The sequence below is a fragment of the Globicephala melas genome, chromosome 7 (genome assembly GCF_963455315.2).
Source record: "Globicephala melas chromosome 7, mGloMel1.2, whole genome shotgun sequence".
Lineage (NCBI taxonomy): Eukaryota > Metazoa > Chordata > Mammalia > Artiodactyla > Delphinidae > Globicephala > Globicephala melas.
The window spans coordinates 93877941-93899073 of NC_083320.1; the positions used below are offsets into that span (position 1 = coordinate 93877941).

Here is a 21133-nt window from a genome sequence, read left to right on the forward strand (position 1 = left end):
CAAGTCTACTGCACCTGGATTGGGCCTTCACCACTCTCCCCAATACCCAAAACATGCTTCTATTAGGATTCTTTTCAATGCCATCTATTCCATTTATTCCCTGATCACCCAAGCCTTAAACCTCACAACCCAATGAATAGGTACTATTACTGACATTTTGTAGATTAGGAAATCAAGGCACAAAGTAATTTACCCAAGGACATCAGCTACTAAGTGATGGGGTTGAGAATGGAGTATGGACAATCTGATCTCAGTGGTCATACTCCTTGATGATATATGAAGTCACTCAAAGAGTATTGAGACCTTATTTCCCACATCTCCCAGGGACTGAAAATTATTTGATTCACATTAACAAGACATGTTAGAGCCTTGGATTTATGTAGTCAATAAACAAACTTTATTAATGATTCCTTGTAATAGATACTGAGCTGAAATTCAATGTCTGATTGAATTCATACCATATACACAAACTCCTGTTTTAGATTTTCTATCAGCAAACATCCTGTTCAATAGTCCTTGGGGGTTTTGAGTACATTCACAAAATGAAATCCCAATTTGCTGACAACAAGTGAGCACGTGTGAAGTTTTTCAAAGTAAGGAAGCTGCTTGAAAAACACAACTTAAAAAGAAAGAATGTACTCATTACTTAACAATAGGCAAATAAAGTTAAACCAACCACTAAACAGGTTTTAAGTGAGGCTTCTTCCCAGAACTTGGAGATAAAGGAAATTAGCCCTCAGAATTTACTTTTGAGATTAATGGATCACAGCAAACAGGTTAAGTCACTTTTACGACACCAGAATTACTCCTAGCCACACAGCCTTCAATGTATCTTGCTTATCTAGCTACCTTAAGAAATTTCAGGCAGAATACATACTAATAAGTTAACAGAAACAGGAGTCATAGAAGCAAAAGCTGGCTGTGCCCAAATTAACATTGTGGAATAAAAAATGGATGCATAGTATCAGACCTAAAACCCTCAGAGCATTCCAGATCCACTGGCAAGATCATCTCTACTGTAATGACAGATGTTTCAGAGGCAAACATCTCTTACAAAACAAGCAAACTTCTGATTATTTGGCTTACATCTGTCCGCTTACAGCAATCAAATTTCGGGTATTAATATAGCTGTGAATTCTCAAGTTAACACATTAGTACCATAACCTGGGACCCTAGAAGGGTAGGAACAGAATGTGCTACTTTTCCAATGCAAAAACCCCTAAATCAGCCTATCATAAACAAACTGGTACATGAGATTAGCATGTGTCACCAAGCTTCCCTCATGTATGGGGTTTATTAATCCTTCATCTGGGTAAATGTGGTTAATGAATCCTACTGCATCCCAAGAAAGCAGACTGCTGAATCAAGAATTCTCCATAACCAAAGCTCTTATTTTTCTTAGCAAAGACATCTTAAAAATCACCTAGCTATTTAAGCACAGTAGTAAGTGAGAAACAATGGCTTTTCTGTGTAGATAAAATTCGGGAACGGTGAAATATCTTGACAGTAGAACTGTCTCCCTTTAGAGATATTACCATGTTTTTAAAAATCCTTATTTCCATAGTAAACGCAAAACCTAAAATATCTAATCAACCAAGGGTACTTTGAGAGTACATAATAGTCATGCATATGCAAGCAGTGGTTTATTTCTAAGATTAGTTAAGGAATAAAAATCAGTAACTTAAATTCTCAAATACAACCAGAAAATGTGCTTAAAATGTTTTAAGGCAAGACATTTGGTAACTAACAAACATATTTCAAATTTGGTTATCTGAAATAGTCATTTCCTTTCAACTATCTGAAACTAGTCATTTCTTTAGTTCAAAGAGGATAGGCCAGAAAAGTAATGTATCCTACATAATCATAATCTGTTCGCACAAAGTAGTGTATGCACCCCTTATGACATTCTGCATGAAACCACGTATCATGGTAGAAATTTTCTTTTGACGCTTAAGAACTCTAACAAGAACAAATCTGCATACACAGAGAAGATCAAGATGCACTTGTAACTGTTTTCAAAGATAAACCTTGGGGTGACTACACAACTTTTCAGTATTTAAATACCTGCAACAAGAAATGAACCTCAGGGTTAAACAAGAAATAGGAACTAGGAATTATGCAAGGTCTCACCACTCAAGGATACTACCATCAGTTTATTTGGTAAAGTAAGCCTCTGAGAATGTTTCTGTGAAAAAAACCACTCCTTTGCTTTGGTTCTGAAAATATTGTATTTTAAAATAGCTAAGGCAAATATTTAGGGGGCACAGCTCAATATTGAAAAATTAGTTGAAAGAGGTAGAAGTAAAGCCTTTCTATGTAATGTGCTTCTGCGTAAAGGTAACAAATCTATGATCTTTGATCTAGGGAAAACACAACTAAAAAATGAATCACTCTTTTATAGGATGTTTAAAGATAATGCTTTTTAATAGTTCAAATATTTTTAAAAATCTCATCAAAAATGTATCACCTTAACAGTACTTTGCACATGTGGAATTTCATACCTAAATTTGATACTATTTTGGTTTATTTATGGCTACTTACAAGAAGACTCAGTAATAATGTCCATTCATTGGAGTCTTTTTCTTTGGTTGAGCCTATTGGGACCAGGCTGATGAACTACTTTATGCAAATGAGATGGTTAAATTCATGGCAATATGAATTATAAGGGTTCTCATTTAATGGAAACGAAACTTAAAAGAAATTCCATATTTTATCCCCATTGTGGTTTACGGAAGCTAATATCCTGTTCAGAGGTTTAAGAGTTTGAATAGCTCACACAATCCTGTAAAAATTACAACTGGCTGCCCTTTAATAAATAAAGTCATTGTAAAGAATTACATTTACAGAGTGAAAAATGAATACATAGCATTTCAAATTCGATTTTGGAAGTACTAATAAGTACTGACCCATAACAATATACACTAGCTACCTTTTTAACTGTCCATCATTAGCACCAATAAAGATTCAACAAAATTACCTTTATTCTCACATCTCAAAACAATTCTGCAAATTCTTAGTGAAGTATAGTCACAGACCTTAAATATTCACATTGTTTTCTATGTCATACTGAAAATAAGTTCACTACTTTTCTGGATATTCTTTACAAAATCTTATTAAAATTCCTGGTATTATCACCCCAATTATACAGTAGCACAATCACCCTACGTCGTTTCACATGATAGCTCCTTAGAGGTTTCACATCTAAATTACCAAGAACAAAACCCTTCCCTCCCTCATCTTGCACTCATCTTAATTCTATACTAGTCCTTGGATTATGTACCACTGTAAAAGTATAACTGTATCAAAATTACCATGTTTATGGATACAATAATATGTCATACAGAGTAACAAAGTTACATGTAATGACAAAGATTACTAAAGTTATGCCAGACAAGAACAAAGTTAGGACATGCTAGCTAGGCAAAGTCCCTAGAAAGAGGATCCTAGTATCCTAAGTTCAAATAACATTGACAAAATAATGAACAATTATCTTAAAAAAAAAATTATAAAGCTACTGGCAAATCAGGTAATTGCTAAATAAGAGTAGAGCACGAGATTAAACTCTCTAATATTTACAACTGCAACATACTTGAGTAAAATTACAATTGTGCACATATCAGTGGCTTTGTAACAAAAATAATTCATATACATAGAGGAAAAATTAAGACAGTTTTCAATTCAACAGAAGTTGAATTCAACCTATCTCAAAGATACTCAACAGCCCAAAGATTTACCACAGAATTGAAGATTAGCTGATAAACCAGAGCCATGTTACCGGCATTTAAGACAAATTTTAAACAAGTTAAAGTCTATTGTTTGTTCCGAAGTCAGAAGACTGTGCAAACTTGACTTCAACAGGAATATACTGAGATGTGCAAACAAATGTAAAACCTCCACTAGCTGTTTACCTGGAGGCTTACCTTTTTTTTTTCTCAGTGAGCTTCCTGTTAACAACCATAAGCTATAAATACAGGTACAATGCACAGTCAGTGATCTTTTTGTTTTATTTATTGTTAGAATATAAAAGAACTGAAAGAGCAATAAGTTTAATTTCATTTTTATAAGGAAGACTGCATTTACCTGAAAAAGAAATATGGCATCACACACAAACACGCTTCAGGGGAGGAGTATGTTTAAGAACATGGTGTCCTTCTGAACGCTAAAGGAAAAGCGATTCCTGTTTACTGTTAAAATACGTAGTGTTAAAGTTCTCTATTTAAGAAAAAGACTTACTAATTCTTCACTAATGTAAGTTTCTGTGAATTTAGTTTTCAAATCACAGTAATCTACATAACCATTATTAACAGCTCTGTGTTTATAGTACTGCAACAAGCCAACAAACACTTAAATGCACTTCACATCAAGAGTATGTAAACTTTATTTTTTCCTCTTCAAGCCTTCAGAAAATTAGGGGCTATTTCAGCAGCCAATCTGGTCAGAACCTCTGAAGGCAGAATCAGTGCCTCACAGTGTAAATGACCATCTGTGGCACTGCATACCCATCTGGTAGTGAAGTGTCCCCCTTCAGTGGCTTCCAGTAAGGCCTAGAGTTTAAGGTTAACATGAAAAAGTGCCACCTTTGTTTTAGATTAGTGATGGACTCTGACAAGATAAAATAAAGTTATTCTGTATATTGTTATACTTACAAGCAGCTCCAATCCTGAGTATTTATGGTAATATCTAAACATACAAAAATGTATGTACATTTTTCTCCACTTTCTTGTAAACAGTTGTCAGTATACTGTTTTATCCCTTTATCATTGAAACATGCAAATCATACATACGAGTATAAATACACAAAAGAAAACAATTTACACTCATTCAAAAGCCAAGCAACAACAAAAAATAGCTACAGTATTCAAATTATAAATAAACGAATGCTTGAGGCATCTTATATTCCTAGAAGCAGCCAGCCATTCACCCTAATGTTCTTAGCTGCAATTGTAGAAATACTGAGTTTTGCACCTTCCATGCTTTTACAGTATTTATAACACTATCATATGTGGAGATAAAGACTTGTTTACTATAATCTCTTCTTTTCAGAATGAAGAATAAAGCAGCACTTACAAATATTGAAGCAGTGGCAGTAACAGCAGGTGTTACCACTGCTAGATCAGGAGGAAGTTTTCCATTCTAACAATTTTTAAATTAAAAAAGTAAAGGAAAAATTGACCTAAACAAATGATTACATGTTCATTCCTTGGGCACTTAACAGCGAGTCCAGCATGTCGAATGTGTCTTTGTAGTCCATATGCTGGCTGTTTGTACTGTACTCGTGATTGACATCAGGACCGTGGGTCTCCACTGGCTTCTTGTCCAGTTTCACGAGGGTGCTGAGATGTCCGTAGCCCACCTGGTATGTGACAGGGGGAGGAGGGGGTAAGGGATGGTTAAAAACAGAGTTGTGAGAGGATACATACTGCTTAACAGAGGAGGAAGAACTAGATGAACTACCTGAACTTTTGGAACTTTTGCTCATTTTGGAGTGATGGTTGTGAGATGCATCATTGATATGCAGCTTCTTCCTTGAAGAGCTGGAACTAGAGGAAATGCCATCAGTGCTCAGGCCAACAGGACTCCTCAGAACAGCGGGTGGTATCCCATCAGCACTGTGCTTGCTGCCACCACTGCTGCTGCCACTGTATGAGTGGGAATACTTGTGACTGCTGGGGTGGTGGCGGTTGGAAGGATGCTCCTTGTGCTTCTCCTTATGGTCCCTGCTAACATGCGGGCTGGAATGCTTGCTCTTCCCACTGCCTTCATCAGAAGAGCTGTGTCTTTCTGAGGAAGAAACTTTTATCTTCATTTTCAGTTCTTCTTTACTGACACTTTTATCAGTGGGTGGTATTGGAATCCGTAATTTCAGTGATCCACTCTTTTCCTTCTTATCTGCCATATATTTTTCAGGTTTTTCAGCATTTGTAATGGGAATTTTCATTTTAATGGGAGAGGTTACAGAACTGCTGCTGGCTGCCTGGGACTGTACATGTTTGTGTTGCTGTTCTACCTGGGCAGCTATATAATGATCCCTTGCATCCAGATCAAGGGTTTCTAGCTTACGTTTTTCTCTGTATTTATCTAAAGACATTTTCTGAGGAATTACTCCAGGAGTAGCAGAACTTGGCCCATGGTGTTTACTGCTTCCTGCTTTATGAGTATAATCTTGCTTAATATTAGAATGGTCAGAAATTTTGTCAGGTCTGTGATGTAGTCCTGAATGCAGTGATACAGAAGGTCCCTGCTGGAAGTTGATGCTGTACTGGCTACCAGACAAAGATGTCTCCTGTTTCTGTGAATATATCTGTTCTGTCCTTGCCGACTCTTGATGTTGAGGCCATTCTTGGTGTGATGACAAACCATATGAGGTACTTGGCATTCCTGTTGCTAGCACTGACAAATTATCAGATGCATGGCTGTCTTGAACAGAAATATTTCCTGAATTTAGAGGTACTGGTGCAGGGAATGTTGATGTAGATGGTTTCTGAAAACTTGGGTTGGTAGGCACACCAGTAACACTATCTACTAAAATGGAATTCTGGACCAAAGATGAACCAAGAAGTGGTGTTTCTGATACTTGTCCATCTACTTTTGGTTTCTTAGCCGCCTGATTAGCCTATTTAAATAAAACACAGAAGAAGCAATGACAGCAAAGGAATTTAATACAAATTTCTTTGCTTATAAAAATTCTATATTAAATACATGGAAATAAAATCACCTGGGGTTTCACTTTATGTTACCAGTAAATAAATATCTTATTTAGAGGCATAAAAAGGATATAAATAGTTGAAAGCACTGGTTTTAAATTAGATGCAGACTAAATCCTAGCCCAGCATTTGAGAAAGGAATTTAACTCGTCTAAGCTTTAATTTTCCTGTTTGTAAAGTGAGGAGACTATTTCCACGGTAATCACTATGAAAATTAAATAAGGAATTTATAAAGTATTTATAGCAAAGTCTACTGGACACCGTAGTTGAATAAATTATGAGTGTATGTAGCTTACGAAACACTGTAATTACTTACGAATACTGGAAATAAGAATATTTAACAACAAAAATTCAAACTGATTAGCTATGTAGTTAACAAATTGATGTTCTAAAAACCCGCCAATTCTCTTACCCTCCAGTTTCGAATCCTCTTCAACCTACTAGGCGTTTTCTCCAATATTTGTAGAAACTCATGTGTTAGCTCTAAAGATAAAATTCAAATTTAAAACTTAGAAGGTGCCTTTAGATTTAGAATTCTCTCAAGTGGGCAATATTAGAAAGAAAGCGCAAGAGTTCATCTACTTCACCATCACCCTCCTAATTCAACCATCAGCACATACAGAAGTAGACACAGCTCTGAACTGGTATTTTCAAAGACGAATCTTAAAAAAATTTGTTTTAAATAAATAAAACAAAACACTCCTCCCACACCCCCCTGATTTTACATGCTTACTTAGAATCTCTGGAAAATTTAGTCACATTTAAAAAATTCCTTCCAGATAGAAAATCTCTATTACGCAAACATCATAGTAATAATTGGGATGGGCAAGATCCATCAGTAGATTCTTTAAAATCAGTGGGCAAAAGTTTAAGGAAAAAGAGAATATTTGTGTAATCCCAACATACCGTCCTCAAGATATTAATTATAAACAGAAAATCAGTAACTTTATGACCTTAACCAAGTGATCATGATTATCATTACCAGCAATGACATATCAACATAATACCCCATGATAAAATGCACAGTAGGATAAAACCCACTTCTGTGGTATTCTTGCCAAAAACGCATAACTTCACTCTAATAATGGGAAAACATCAGACAAAACTCCAATTGAGGAACATTTTATAAAGTAACTGACCATTCTTCTTCAAAGTGTCAAGGACATGAAAGAAAAGGAAAGACTGAAAAATTATCACAGATTAGAAGAGATTAAAGGGGCATGCCAACTAAATGGAACATGGGATTCTAGAATAGAAAATGGGGGAAATTTGAGTAAAATCTGTAGTTAATAGTATTATACCAATGTTAACTTCTTCGTTTTGATATTCATATTATTATTATAGAAGATGTTAACATTAGAGAAACTGGGTACAAGGTATAATAGTATAGAATCTGTACTACTTCACAATTTCTTTAGATTTAAAATCATTTCAAAGTTAAATGAAAAAAATTCCTTTACCTATACTCATAACTTCCTAGCAATCAACACTAGTAACATTATCAGTAAATCACCCTGGTTATATTTTTACAATTTTTTCCCTAAAATTTAGGATTACAATGAGATGACCCACTTTTCCAAAGTGGTGTGGTTATGATGAATTCGTTTTTGACTCCAAAATAGTGTCATTAATAAAGTTATTGGCCACTCTCAAGATAAATAATATTAGTCAAATGAATTACAATGTCACGTAATATTATTAATGCCAATTTAATAGAGACTAGATTCATGCAAAAACTCGGCACCATTATATGCTCACAAGCTGTGACAACTAATTCCTGCTAAAGACTCAGGAGCTTTTCGATTCAGTCTGGATGAAAACAATCTAATGTCTGTACTACCATTTCTTCATCTGAAAAAAAATGACCACTTTTCTACTTGGACACAGCAGTAAGTCTAGTAGACACATGCCTTTGGGTCCAAAATTAACAATAAACTGTTTTGACTCAATTTCAGAAAAAATTCAAGTTATAAAAAACACATGAAGGTTTGTTATTAATCATTAAAAACAACCAAGCCCCCCCCCCAACCCTGTTACAGGTAGGCCAAATACAAGCCAATGTTGTTTTGGGGACAGTCATTAAATGAATTATTTTAGTAAACACTGATGCTTCAGACACCGCGATAAAATTCAGATACTCTTAGTATCTTATACTTTGTTACTTTATTTTTACGGGATCACGATGTGATCCCATAAAAATGTGAGAAAAGGCTGCCACATAATACATTGAAATTTTCAATGTGTTAAGTGTCCAAGATTCCTATTCAGTGGTTCTCCAAATGAATAACGTACTGGAGCCTTTTCAGAATAGAAGCAAAGGGATATTTAGGTGCCTCCTGTTGTGTCAAAAAAAGACTTTACCTATTGATACAATTTAAGAGCAGGATAAAAGGCAGATTACTTGCTTTCTGTGAGCTTTATTTTAGCACCATATATACAAACTATTTTTATTAAGTTTATGCCTATTTTATCTTTATCTATTGACTGCTAAAATAAGACGGTGGCATAGGTAACCTAATTTCAAGTCACAGATGGAAAAAAAAAAGCCCCTACTAGTTTTTTATTTTTTATTTTTTTGCGGTACGTGGGCCTCTCACCGCTGTGGCCTCTCCCGCCACGGAGCGACGCGCAGGCCCAGCGGCCATGGGCCCACGGGCCCAGCCGCTCTGCGGCACGCGGGATCCTCCCGGATTGGGGCACGAACCTGCGCCCCCCGCATCGGCAGGCGGACTGCCAACCACTGCACCACCCTAGTTTTTTATTTTTTATTATTATTAAAAAAATTTTTTTACTGGAGTATAGTTGCTTTACGATGTTTTTTTTTTTTTGCCCACATCTCGCAGCACGCAGAACTTCCCCGACCAGGGATCGAACCCGCATCCCCTGCAATGGAAGCGTGGAGCCCTAACCACTGGACCTCCAGGGAAGCACCCCCCGCCACTAGTTTTTAGAAGATGTTATTTCAACTCACTGAAGATTTCCTATCACTCTGAATAACCTTTAGAAAAACCTCTGGCAATGTAAGGAAAAGAGGATAATCATGCGGCAGTAATACAGCATGAGGTATATAATCCAGGAGAAATTTTTCAGGGAGGAAAAAAAAATACCAAAACAAAATCAAGAGACCTAACAAAGAGGATATTTTACCACAAGGGTAGACAAACTATCACCAGTGGGCCAAATATGACCTGCATCCTGTTTCTGTAAATAAAGTTTTACTGGAACACAGCCACTCATTTTACAGGTTGCCTATGGCTGCTTTCCAGTTACGGTGGCAGAGTTGTCTAGGTGCATAGATAGTATAGCCCACAAACCCTAAAATAGTTACTATCTGGCCCTTCACAGAAAAGGGAGCAGACCCTTAATGAAATTTCTGTCTTAAAGCATCTAAGATATTAATGGAAAACCACATTCCAAAGCCATAGGGGTCTCTCACTTTATATAACGCAAGTCATGCAAATCCAGTTTTCAAATTAGCTTCAATTTTGTAAAGGAAATTGGGGAAAGCCCACAAAAAGAAGCAGAAAATCTAACATACCAGTTTAGATTTATGCATATATTAGGTAAGAAATGTTATCTATTTCCTTTCTGAAATCTAGAGTGCCTGGTTAAAATGTCTTAATCCCCAGGAATCCCCTGCCTCTGGCCTGCTTATTTCTCTACCAGAAAAACGTCCTATCAGGAGACCTCCAAATTCCAGGTCCATGATGTACAGAACTTATACTCCCAATCTTTCCTTGTGAATTCATACTTATTAATGCAAGACAACAATGACACACTTTACCATCAGTGGAACAGAGCAAGGAATATTACCATGAAAATACCTTTAGCTCACTGCTTCACATCTTCTACAGTAAGCTAATACCTGACTTTGTGCTTATACATTTTAAACTCAACAAAATTAGTTTACTTTATTTTTTATTTATTTTTTAAAATTTATTTATTTTATTTATTTTTTGGCTGCATCGGGTCTTCGTTGCTGTGCACGGGCGGCTTTCTCTAGTTGCAGCGAGTGGGGGCTACTCTTTGTTGCGGTGTGCGGGCTTCTCATTGCGGTGGCTTCTCTTGTTGCGGGGCAGGGGCTCTAGGCGCGTGGACTTCAGTAGTTGTGGCACACAGGCTCAGTAGTTGTAGCACACAGGCTCAGTAGTTGTAGCACATGGGCTGAGTTGCTCAGCTGCATGTGGGATATTCCCGGACCAGGGATTGAACCCGTGTCCCCTGCACTGGCAGGTGGATTCTCAACCACTGTGCCACCAGGGAAGCCCCAAATTAGTGTACTTTAAATTAGGTATTCCTGTATTATCAACCTGTAGCATTATAAATCATATTTCTTTGAAAAGTCCTGAAAAGGCTTTAGATATTGAGTGCTGGTTAATATATGCTCATTTTCCCCCCCTTTAGGCTAATGAATCCTTATTTTCATCCTGTTCATTTGATCATGTTACTATACTTTTTTTAAAAAAATAAATTTATTTATTTATGGCTGTGTTGGGTCTTCGTTGCTGCACGTGGGCTTTCTCTAGTTACGGCAAGCAGGGGCTACTCTTCGTTGCGGAGAGCGGGCTTCTCATTGCAGTGGCTTCTCTTGTTGCGGAGCATGGGCTCTAGGCATGCGGGCTTCAGTAGTTGTGGCTCATGGGCTCTAGTACACAGGTTCAGCAGTTGTGGCGCACGGGCTTAGTTGCTCCGCATCATGTGGGATCTTCCCGGACCAGGGCTCGAACCTGTGTCCCTTGCACTGGCAGGTGGGTTCTTAACCACTGCGCCACCAGGGAAGCCCTGATCATGTAACTATACTTTTAAATTCTACTGCCAAATTGTTAAAATGGAATTATGTTTTTAAAGAGTCTTTATCTTTTCAAAACAGATGAAATATTAATAGATGAAATGATGTCTGGGATTGGCATCAAAATAACTATGGGGGAAGGAGGATGTTGGATTGGCCAGAACTGATAACTTCAACTGAGCATGAGTATATGGGGACTGAGTATTTTTTCAAACCTATACAAAAGTAGATAGAAGTTTTAATCCATAATAAAAAGAAAAAATTTAAATGTAACAAAAAGATTTATTTTCTCTACTTACCATCTAGTAATTCCAGAGTAACTGTAGGATCCACATATTCCCACCAATGTTTTCCATCAGTTGACACGGGAATCTCCCAATTGGACCATTTGCAAGCCAAATGAATGCATACACATGCTATCACTGTTGGTTTATACTGAAGACAGAAGGTTGTAAGATGCAGACTGTTGTGGAGCAGGTTTGGAACGAAGAGTCATAGAAATTCAAATATGTAAAACAAAGAAAAACATTTACCAATAAGATTAGAGCAAAAATAAAATTATAAAGGTTTTCTTTTTCAAGTCTAGAGTATAAAACCTTATTTTATTAAATTAAAAGTTAACATTATAACACTTTTTATGACTATGGTCATAAAAATTTGAACACTAAAAAACCTATATAGATTATGAACATTTTCACACTCTTACTTCCTAGAGTATATTATTAATACTACTAATATATTAATATTTCTAATTTTTTTTTTACATCTAAGTTAAAAGTATTTTTACCTCTCTATAAAAGGAGAGGAAGACAGTATATTTCAACTAATTACTACATACAAGTAAAACGCTTTAAACTTTCTTTGGTGGTATTTTTGTTTCTTTTGTAATGTCATGGCAAAAAACTAAAGAAAAAGCAGACGACTATAAAACTGACAAGGTAATTTCAATAACACATCATAATCAGGGATTACCATTTGATGTGGCTTAACAAACATTAATTCTTAAGTAACTCAGACAACTTAAAACCTATCTAGGTAAAACTAACTTCTTCTCAGCAAAGCCACAGAGGAAACTTACCTTTTGCTGAACAGCTTGAAGGCCCAATGTTGTTAAATACTACAAAAATACTACCTCTCTCCTTCCATGACATGCCAAAGACTGGGCATGTAGCATGTCACAGCTAGCCTCTTCTAACCAAAGTTTTAAATTTAAGTGATTTTTTTGGCCTTGTTGTTCAGAATTTCTAGGGATAGAGGTTAAATCCCAACAACATATACCTAAGAAAATATATTGGCTTTTGCCAATCCAAAGTTTTAAACAAAACTTAACAGTGTCACAAGAAATTAAGGACCACATAAAGATGGTTTGGTCCACTCCTCCCTAATGACTCACTTTAAAAACAAATTTACATCATTAATATAATCAATCTAGAACAAAATTAATATATTAGATGTGAAAGACTTTCAAAAACTATTCTTCCAGTTCAGTTTCAGAATTGATGAAAATGTCTACTGATCAAGCACAAACCCATACCATTCTTTATATGAACTGAAGAGTAAGTTTTTTTTTTTTAAAGTAAAAATTATACTTATGCAAATCAAGGCACTGATAGGATGTGACTACTACTAATCTACTACTGGCGGGTATTATCTGGAAAAAAAAAACCAAGTTATATAAATTTTGTTTATTAAAAAAGCTTTAATGATTATTTTAAAGTTAAGATTGGATCAATGTGAAATTTTTTTAAATTGTCATTTAACTATAATTGTAAACTAGAAATAGCTTTATACTTACCAAGTTGCTCGAATTTCTACGTTAAGTTTAGCTCTTTGTAATCTTTAGCTGCTATTCAGGCTACCAATTTTAGACTTATGCACTCACAAATCGAGAATATGTCATCAGAAAGCACCACTACACTTCACATTGTGCATTTAACCCCTCTGTGCCAAAAGTCCCTTGTACAATACACCGCAAAGCAGACAGGAAGGTACCACCACAGTAGATGGTCCAGTCTCCTGCTGCAACAAGGGTAAGAGACACATTGAGGGGGCCCTGCATTAAAGGAAGCTATAGTGTGCTACAACAGTGCAACAAAGAGGGTCAGGATAACAACCTGTTGGTAGCCATGAAATAGGATGTCTGTGCCAAATCCTTGCTTGCTGTAAGAAAAGAAAAAAAAACGAAGACAATACTATCAGCATTAACATGCTACCATCGAAAAGTTCTCAACACAACAAAAACTTCAAAGATTTGTACACAAAAAGTAAATTTTACTTACTACTTACAAATATCACAAGAGCGCCATCATTTTCTATACTACTGAAAATCTTCAACAACATTCACTCAAATGTTTCTTGCTATCCCCCAAAGATCTGAGAAACAAGCCGATTTGCTTTTAGCTAGCCAGTTACAAGGGCTAAACTTGTTACTAAGTTAAGCATCTAGTCAGCTAAAAGTTGCAATAAAGCATTCTCCTGGATTTAAAAAAAAAAAAAGAAGAAGAAGAAGAAGAAAAGATTTTGAAGTCTAATACAAAATACAAAGAGTTGCCTGCCAGACTTAATCCTCAGTCATCATATTTAAGTTGGTTTAAGTACTTCCACCAAAAGAAAAAACAAAAACAAACCCCCAACCCCCAAACTCAGAGAGCACAAACTGCTCAGTTTTTCATCATGCTACTAAGCATCAACAGAGAATAAACAACCTAGAAACATCATAAGGATGTAGATACAGAAAACACCACTGTATTATTTTTAAATTATATAATCCAGTTAACCATAACGTTAGAAAAGATACAAGTACTCTAGAGGGAATCAGGATGCTTCAATACTGGTCCTCAATAGAAAAGCAATTTTTAACAACTAGCTTCTTGAAATACTGAAATGGAAAACAGTGCCCCTCTCCCTTCTTCTGCTTCTTATTCTTCCCAACAGGGATGCCTCTGCTATTAGTCTCCCCCCTTTCCCCAGTTACATTCATAATCACTGACATACCTTTCCTCTCTGCTCACCTAGGATCAGTTCACCTCAGCTCACCCCCTCTAACAGGTCTCAAATTCCTTGCCCTCTCCTATTTGTATTTGTGGCACCTGTAATTCCCCGCTGCCCCATGTGGATCATCAACATAAAGGTTTACAAAAGGGATTTGGGTTTAGCAGAGTTGTGCTAAGGAAGAGTGTCAAAGCATCAGATGTCTTGGAGGCAGTGTGACTTAAGTATGGCATTCTTTCCTGGTGGGGAGGGAAGGAGAAATCACAGAAATGAAAGGTCCCTGTAAAATGACATAAGCCAATCCTGCAGCAAAGTAGCATAATAACTTTCTCATCTCCAGAGGTCGGGGGCAGGGGAGAACTTCAAAGAACTCAAACCTTTTACCCTCACCCCCACCCACGAAAGAATCAAAACATATAGAAAAGTAAGTAAAAGTAAGTTTAAATTGCTATTGCAGTTTTCACCTCAGAACAAATGTAAATTCAATAACCTATTAAAAGTCATTGCAACAGAGAAGAATGTAGGGAAAATGTTCTTTTGTTAGCTGAAAGTGGTTTTAGGGGCAAAGGAAAAAAAATATACCAAACACGAAAGAACATTTTAAAAATGCAGTAAGATGCAAATTATAGTTACTTGAAATGTTAGTCAGACAAAATGATGTTAAACACATATGAGAGTCATACTAAAATTTAAGAATTGGTCACATTTTAAACATTAACAACAACAACAAAAAAATCAGATTTAAATATTTTGCTTTGGATGATATATCAAATTCATAGTTTTTGTAAATGTTTAAATTTTACTGTTCAATTTGGCAAAATAAATGGACTTTAATGTCTCTAGCTTCTCTAGATAGGATTTAAGAGAAGCTGACTCAAATTTCACAATACTAAGCTGAAAATTCAGTTTCATTTCCTACTAAGAGTGTGTGTGTATGTATATGCACATACAGGTACATATTTTTAACCTATATTTAATATCTTCAACATCTGTCTTTACTAATCTCAACTTAAGGCAAATTATATGGCTCTCCATTATTTAAACAAAACAGCTTACCCTTTCAAATTTTCAGGAAAACAGAACTTCTCTCAAGCTCTATTTCTTAATCCAGCATCTACAATAGTTATCTATACAATTCTATACTACACTTTAATACTGAGGATGAGAAAGTGCTATAAAATATATAACCATGAAGAACAGAAACCAAAATTAACTATGTTCTAGTTTAGTTTATAAATGATAACATTTGCTTTTAGGATTAAAAAAATATAAATGGGATTTTTATTAGTCCATTTCTTAACAATGACAACTGTGGTACCAGACAACAGGTTTGTCTGTTTTTATATGTAGCCATTAGCATAGTAATAAAACCTTAACCTAGATATAAAGTGAATTCAATTTAGAATGAATAAGAGAACATTTAGGTAAACACTAGATTCAAGGCCTTCAAAAGTCTTACCCATTTTGTTTAGAATAAACCTAAACAAGTCTGGTGGTAAAGGAATGAAACTGCAAAATTTCATTTTCAAAAAGAAGTATCAGAAAAAGGCACACTAAAGGTTCCAAGTGGTTGCTATTAGTGTGTAACACTTCACATGGTAAACAGGAAAGTAGTAGTACTGCATGCATCTGTGTGAAAAATTATTTCTAGAGATACAACGATAGATACACAGGATTCATTAACAAGAGTAGAAAAATATATACCACATGCTTTATAAGGAGTAAAGAAAACAATACAAAAACTCTGTACTCCTGTTTATAAAAGGTTTAATAAGTACATCACATGCTGTTATATATCATGCTATATAATAATTTCCTCATTATACACAAAAAGGAAACCATTTTTAGTAATGCTAAAGAACTTTGAAAAATGTATTAAATCAATTCTGTTCAAACGAACATGGGCAAAACATTTCCCAAAATGACAAATCCGCTAAGAAAGGCAATTTTTACCTGAAAGATTTGAATTCTTAAACCATAAACACTTTTCAGGAAGTCAATCAAAGTTTGACATAAATTGGAAATCAATACTATTTTCTGCACCTATATGTTAAATTTGGCCTACATCTTAAATACTACCTGAATTGGGATGGGCATAGCCCAATGGGGAAGTAGAAAGAGTCCTAGTATTTGGAAGCCCTCTAATTTTTTAGAGAAACAAGACTCTCACCTAAAGTTAAAGGAAGCTAATTCACCAGGAAGAACCAAAAATAGAAGTAGATGAATAGGCAGGTGTAGAACACTGAAAAATAATGCTTCAAAATGACATTTCTGCCATTTTAATAAAACTCAAGGCTAGAACAAAATAGCATTCAATTATCAATTATAGACAATAAAAAGCATTAAAACTTAACTTAAAAGTTTCACTTACCTCTTACTAACTGGGTACATTTCACCACATCTGTGTGTGGGTGTTCAATGGTGATCTCAAAACCTGAAATGAAAAGCACTTTTTTTCCCAGTCATTTACCACTATAATACTTGCCTGAGAAATGCCACTCATAACCATAAACGTATATTTTTCATTATTAAAAAAACTCAAAGACAAAGTTTCTCATCACTGACATGTTTATTATACCCCCAATCATAATAAATAATATCTTCTCAAAAATAGTGTTCCAATTGTGAAAACTGACAAAGTTATTTAGAGATAAGTAATATGTATTCAAAATTCTCAATTACAATTAGTTTGAGACTATCCTCAAGTTAAAAACAAACTAAGAAAAAAAAAACTAACTAAAATCATGACAAATACAATTATTAAGCTTGCCCCACAGTTTAAGGAGGGAATTCAACTACGTAACATATTTCTTAAATATATTCCAACTCTTTCAGAAGTGTGAAAAGAACATTTTTCATAAATACAACCTTTGGGCCACAGTGGGAGAAATGACCTTTTAAATATGGTCCTCTTATTTTCTCACTGTACCTTAGATCAGTGGGTTTCAGTTAGCTTATAACTACATTTCATTACCAATAAAAATAAAATTGTTAAGGCAAGTGAACCTTATAGGCCTCAAGATTAAATCACTGTTTCTAAAACCAAAGACAACATATTGAAAAGCTATCATGTCCAGTCAACCCCTTAGGTAGGGCAGGGTTTTTCCGTTTCCTTTTTTTTTGAAGTGGAGGTCGCTGTATGGTGCCTTCAGCAGTAGTAAAGGAATAACATCCTAATAAACAGATTATCTGGATTTATAAAGTTATTGTGTGGTCTCTTCACATTTCTACTGTTATTAAACCTGCAAAATCGCACTTTAACAAGAGCCATATTTATATCTTGTAAATTCTAATGCTCCCCTTAAAATAATGCTATTCATTCTCTGTGTTGAAGAATCTGTCATCAACAATATGAATACAATACACTGATTTCATATGATAAAATAACTATTTTAAAATGTTATTTTCCTTCAACTTTCATTATTTGTAAAATTTCATATTTATATAATAAAATGGTAACATGCTAAATAGATTTGAAGGGAATAAAAATATTCTCACTTTTATTTTTATATATTTATATTATAAAAACTTTCAGCAAGTTATATGTGTTTCAAACAACCTACTTTTATAATAAAAAGAATCTGTCATGATGGAAAGCTATGATTGTTAGACTTCTATTCAACATTTGGGAATGGAGTATAAATAAGATAAAAATAACTACCATAATAAATAATGATTATTTATGAAACACTATGTGGCAATGTTTTAAAAAAACAATCTTTCGGGCTTCCGTGGTGGCGCAGTGGTTGAGAGTCCGCCTGCCGATGCAGGGGACATGGGTTTGTGTCCCGGTCCGGGAAGATCCCACATGCCACGGAGCGGCTGGGCCCGTGAGCCATGGCCGCTGAGCCTGCGCGTCCGGAGCCTGTGCTCCGCAACAGGAGAGGCCACAACAGTGAGAGGCCCGCGTACAACAAAAAAAAAACCACAACAATCTTTCATCTTCAAAGTCACAATGTTATAGCTACATTATTATTCCACCTTGCACATACAGGATGGAGGTACGAAAGGTAAAGGAACTCTGACCAAGTTTAGAAAGTAAAGAGGCTTACACATTTAAGCGCAGATCTCCATAAAGCCTATGTTCTTCCCACTACACCCTGCTAGGTTCTTCCAGAAGTAATATATGACTGCACACAGTCAAAACCTGCTTAGGGCTCAATTTCCTCATGAGTAAAGTAAAAGATTAGAATAAACAATTTTTACAGATACTTAAGTTGCACAAACCTTGCAGACAATATAACTTTTAGACAAGGACGATCAACATTTAAATAAACTACTATGTCACATTTAAAATGATGTGATAGGGACTTCTCTGGTGGCACAGCGGATAAGACTCCATGCTCCCAATGCAGGGGGCCTGGGTTCCATCCCTGGTCAGGGAACTAGATCCCACATGCATGCTGCAACTAAGAGTTCGCATGCCACAACTAAGGAGCCCACATGCCACAACTAAGGAGCCTGCCTGCCTCAACTAAGGAGCCCACCTGCCCCAATTAAGACCCAGCGCAACCAAATAAATATTTTAAAAAATACAATAAAATGATGTGATAAATTCATAAGCTCTAGTACAGCAGGACTGCCATGTATGTTTATACATATTACAGTCACACACCACAGCCCTAAAGGACCATTTTATTCCCCAATGCAAATCCAAAATGAAGCACTGTGTCTCAACTATCTGAAAATATAAGAAATCACACTGAAGGCTATGTTTGCCATTCAATTAAATGCTAAACAAAATTAAAATTTAAAAAATGGCTTCCTTAGGACCAGGTAATACTATTCTGGCACCAAACTTTATTTTCAAATGAAACTTTCTTCAATGATAAAATTACTCCAGAAATCTTTCCCTTTATTTAGAATACTGCACTGAAGAACACACACACAAATAATACCTGACATAAGTACATACCTAGGGTTTGTAGCATTATGGTTTCAAGTAAAACCAGTTCTTGAGTCTGCTGAAGGTAAGCCTGCCAGGTAAAAATAATAATATTAAAATGCTTAATAAACATAACACTACTAGACTATGGGGCTGTTAAATCTCATGAGTATTATAGATTCATTACAAACTACTACAAGGTAGTTTGGAAATATGAAGAAAATAAAACTGAGGGTGATAGAGAAAACCTATTTTCTGTGATAATTCTAAATTCAATTACTTCTAATATAGGAAACTCTAAATTCAATTACTTCTAATACAGGAAATGTAAACAAAGCAAAACAAAACAAAACAAAACAAAAACCAATCTAAAAATAATAATATGAAAGGGGTAGGTTAATTGAAAAAAGACATCTCCAGTCTGTAACGTAAAACTTTACCTAGGCATTGGTGCTTCAAGACTCATTAAGGACAGGAAGCGCCAACCCAAGTAAGATTAAATTCGAACTGGCCTTTAAAGAAAAGGATTTATCAACTCACTCTAGGATATTTCATGTAGTAATTCCTTGACTGTCACAGTAGGTCAGTGCGTTATTTTTTAGAATTAAATTCCTCTCTTCAGAAAAGACAAAATAAAACAATCCCTCAAACCCCTAGATTAAAAGAAAAAATTTTAGCTATAAAATACCAAAACAATGTACCATACACCTGTGGGGACAAAAATAGACGATCTTCTCCCTCAACTTCAATAAATCATTGCCCTAATGTAATTACTCGGGGAATAAAAGGTATGAAAACTTTCCTGCCATCTCATTCTTATATCATGACAATTGACTAAGGTGATAAGAAAACTATATTATATATAAATATTCATTTCTAAGGACACATTGCTAAACTTAGAGTGAAAGCACCTTTAATTTTATTTATGCCCATTTTGAGATCACTGAACTGAATTTTAAAACAGATTTTTCTATTATTTGAACAATACCCTAAGCATTCACAAGAAATAATTCTGAATTTGTAAAGTTAATAGAAACTATAAGAAGTAACTTTAAATAATCATACATTCTCTATTATTGAATAGCTACATTAATATTTTAGTCCCTAAAAGCCAACATGTAGGATAAAACCTGTCATTAATAAAATCAGATATATTTAATTTGGACCTTAAACTTGATCCAAATCAAACTGAATTAATACAGTCTGGTAGTCATTCAGTAGTTAACAGTTCCTGATAAAGCAACTCACTTACATAGGAGTGCTAGAAAAAGGATTTCAAAGGCCCAGAATGCTAGCTTCTGTTTTAAGATGTCAGAACATTTAAAAATGGTGTTTTCAGACAAGGTCTATTGAAACATTGGTGATGAACAAGCTGCCTGTAAACCAGCCTGTAAATATTACTCTTTAGGAAAACAAAAATAATTTCAAAATGACACTCATGAAAGCATGGTAAAATAAATCTTTATGTGTCAGAGAATAGTAGTAGCATACACGCATTAATAAAGGAACACTTCTACAAAAAGAGTAATTACTGGTCTAGAGATAAATCCAGAGGTTTTTCTATTCCCTCACTTGCCAACAATTTAAGAGAATTATATATCTCTGGTCTTAAATACACCCAAACGATGAAGGTGATATGATATACCCTCTACATATATCACAGGTTTGCTGTGAGGATAAACAAAATGTGAAACACTTAAAAAGTACCTTTGACTCAAAGCTTTACGTGATGCAGAATGACAATGAAATTCATGAACATAACAT

At 35.2% G+C, this 21133-nt stretch overlaps 1 protein-coding gene across 14 annotated transcripts in view; it reads right to left on the bottom strand.

Moving 5' to 3' along the window:
* Positions 1-374: 374 nt before the first annotated feature.
* The window catches only part of CCNT2 (cyclin T2), a 50139-nt gene continuing 29380 nt past the window's right edge, over positions 375-21133 (bottom strand). For 10 of the 14 annotated variants that reach the window (XM_060302509.1, XM_060302508.1, XM_060302517.1 and 7 more), the window contains 6 exons: positions 19400-19460; positions 16856-16918; positions 13608-13653; positions 11793-11956; positions 7117-7187; positions 375-6613 (listed from right to left, as the gene is read on the bottom strand). In XM_060302509.1, coding sequence (XP_060158492.1) covers positions 5186-6613; positions 7117-7187; positions 11793-11956; positions 13608-13653; positions 16856-16918; positions 19400-19460 — 1833 coding nt within the window. In that variant the 3' untranslated portion in view covers positions 375-5185. Of the gene's footprint in view, positions 6614-7116; positions 7188-11792; positions 11957-13288; positions 13654-13772; positions 13867-16855; positions 16919-19399; positions 19461-21133 lie in introns of those variants that run through there. The other 4 variants (XM_060302511.1, XM_060302510.1, XM_030883094.2 and 1 more) reach the window with 3 other exon arrangements.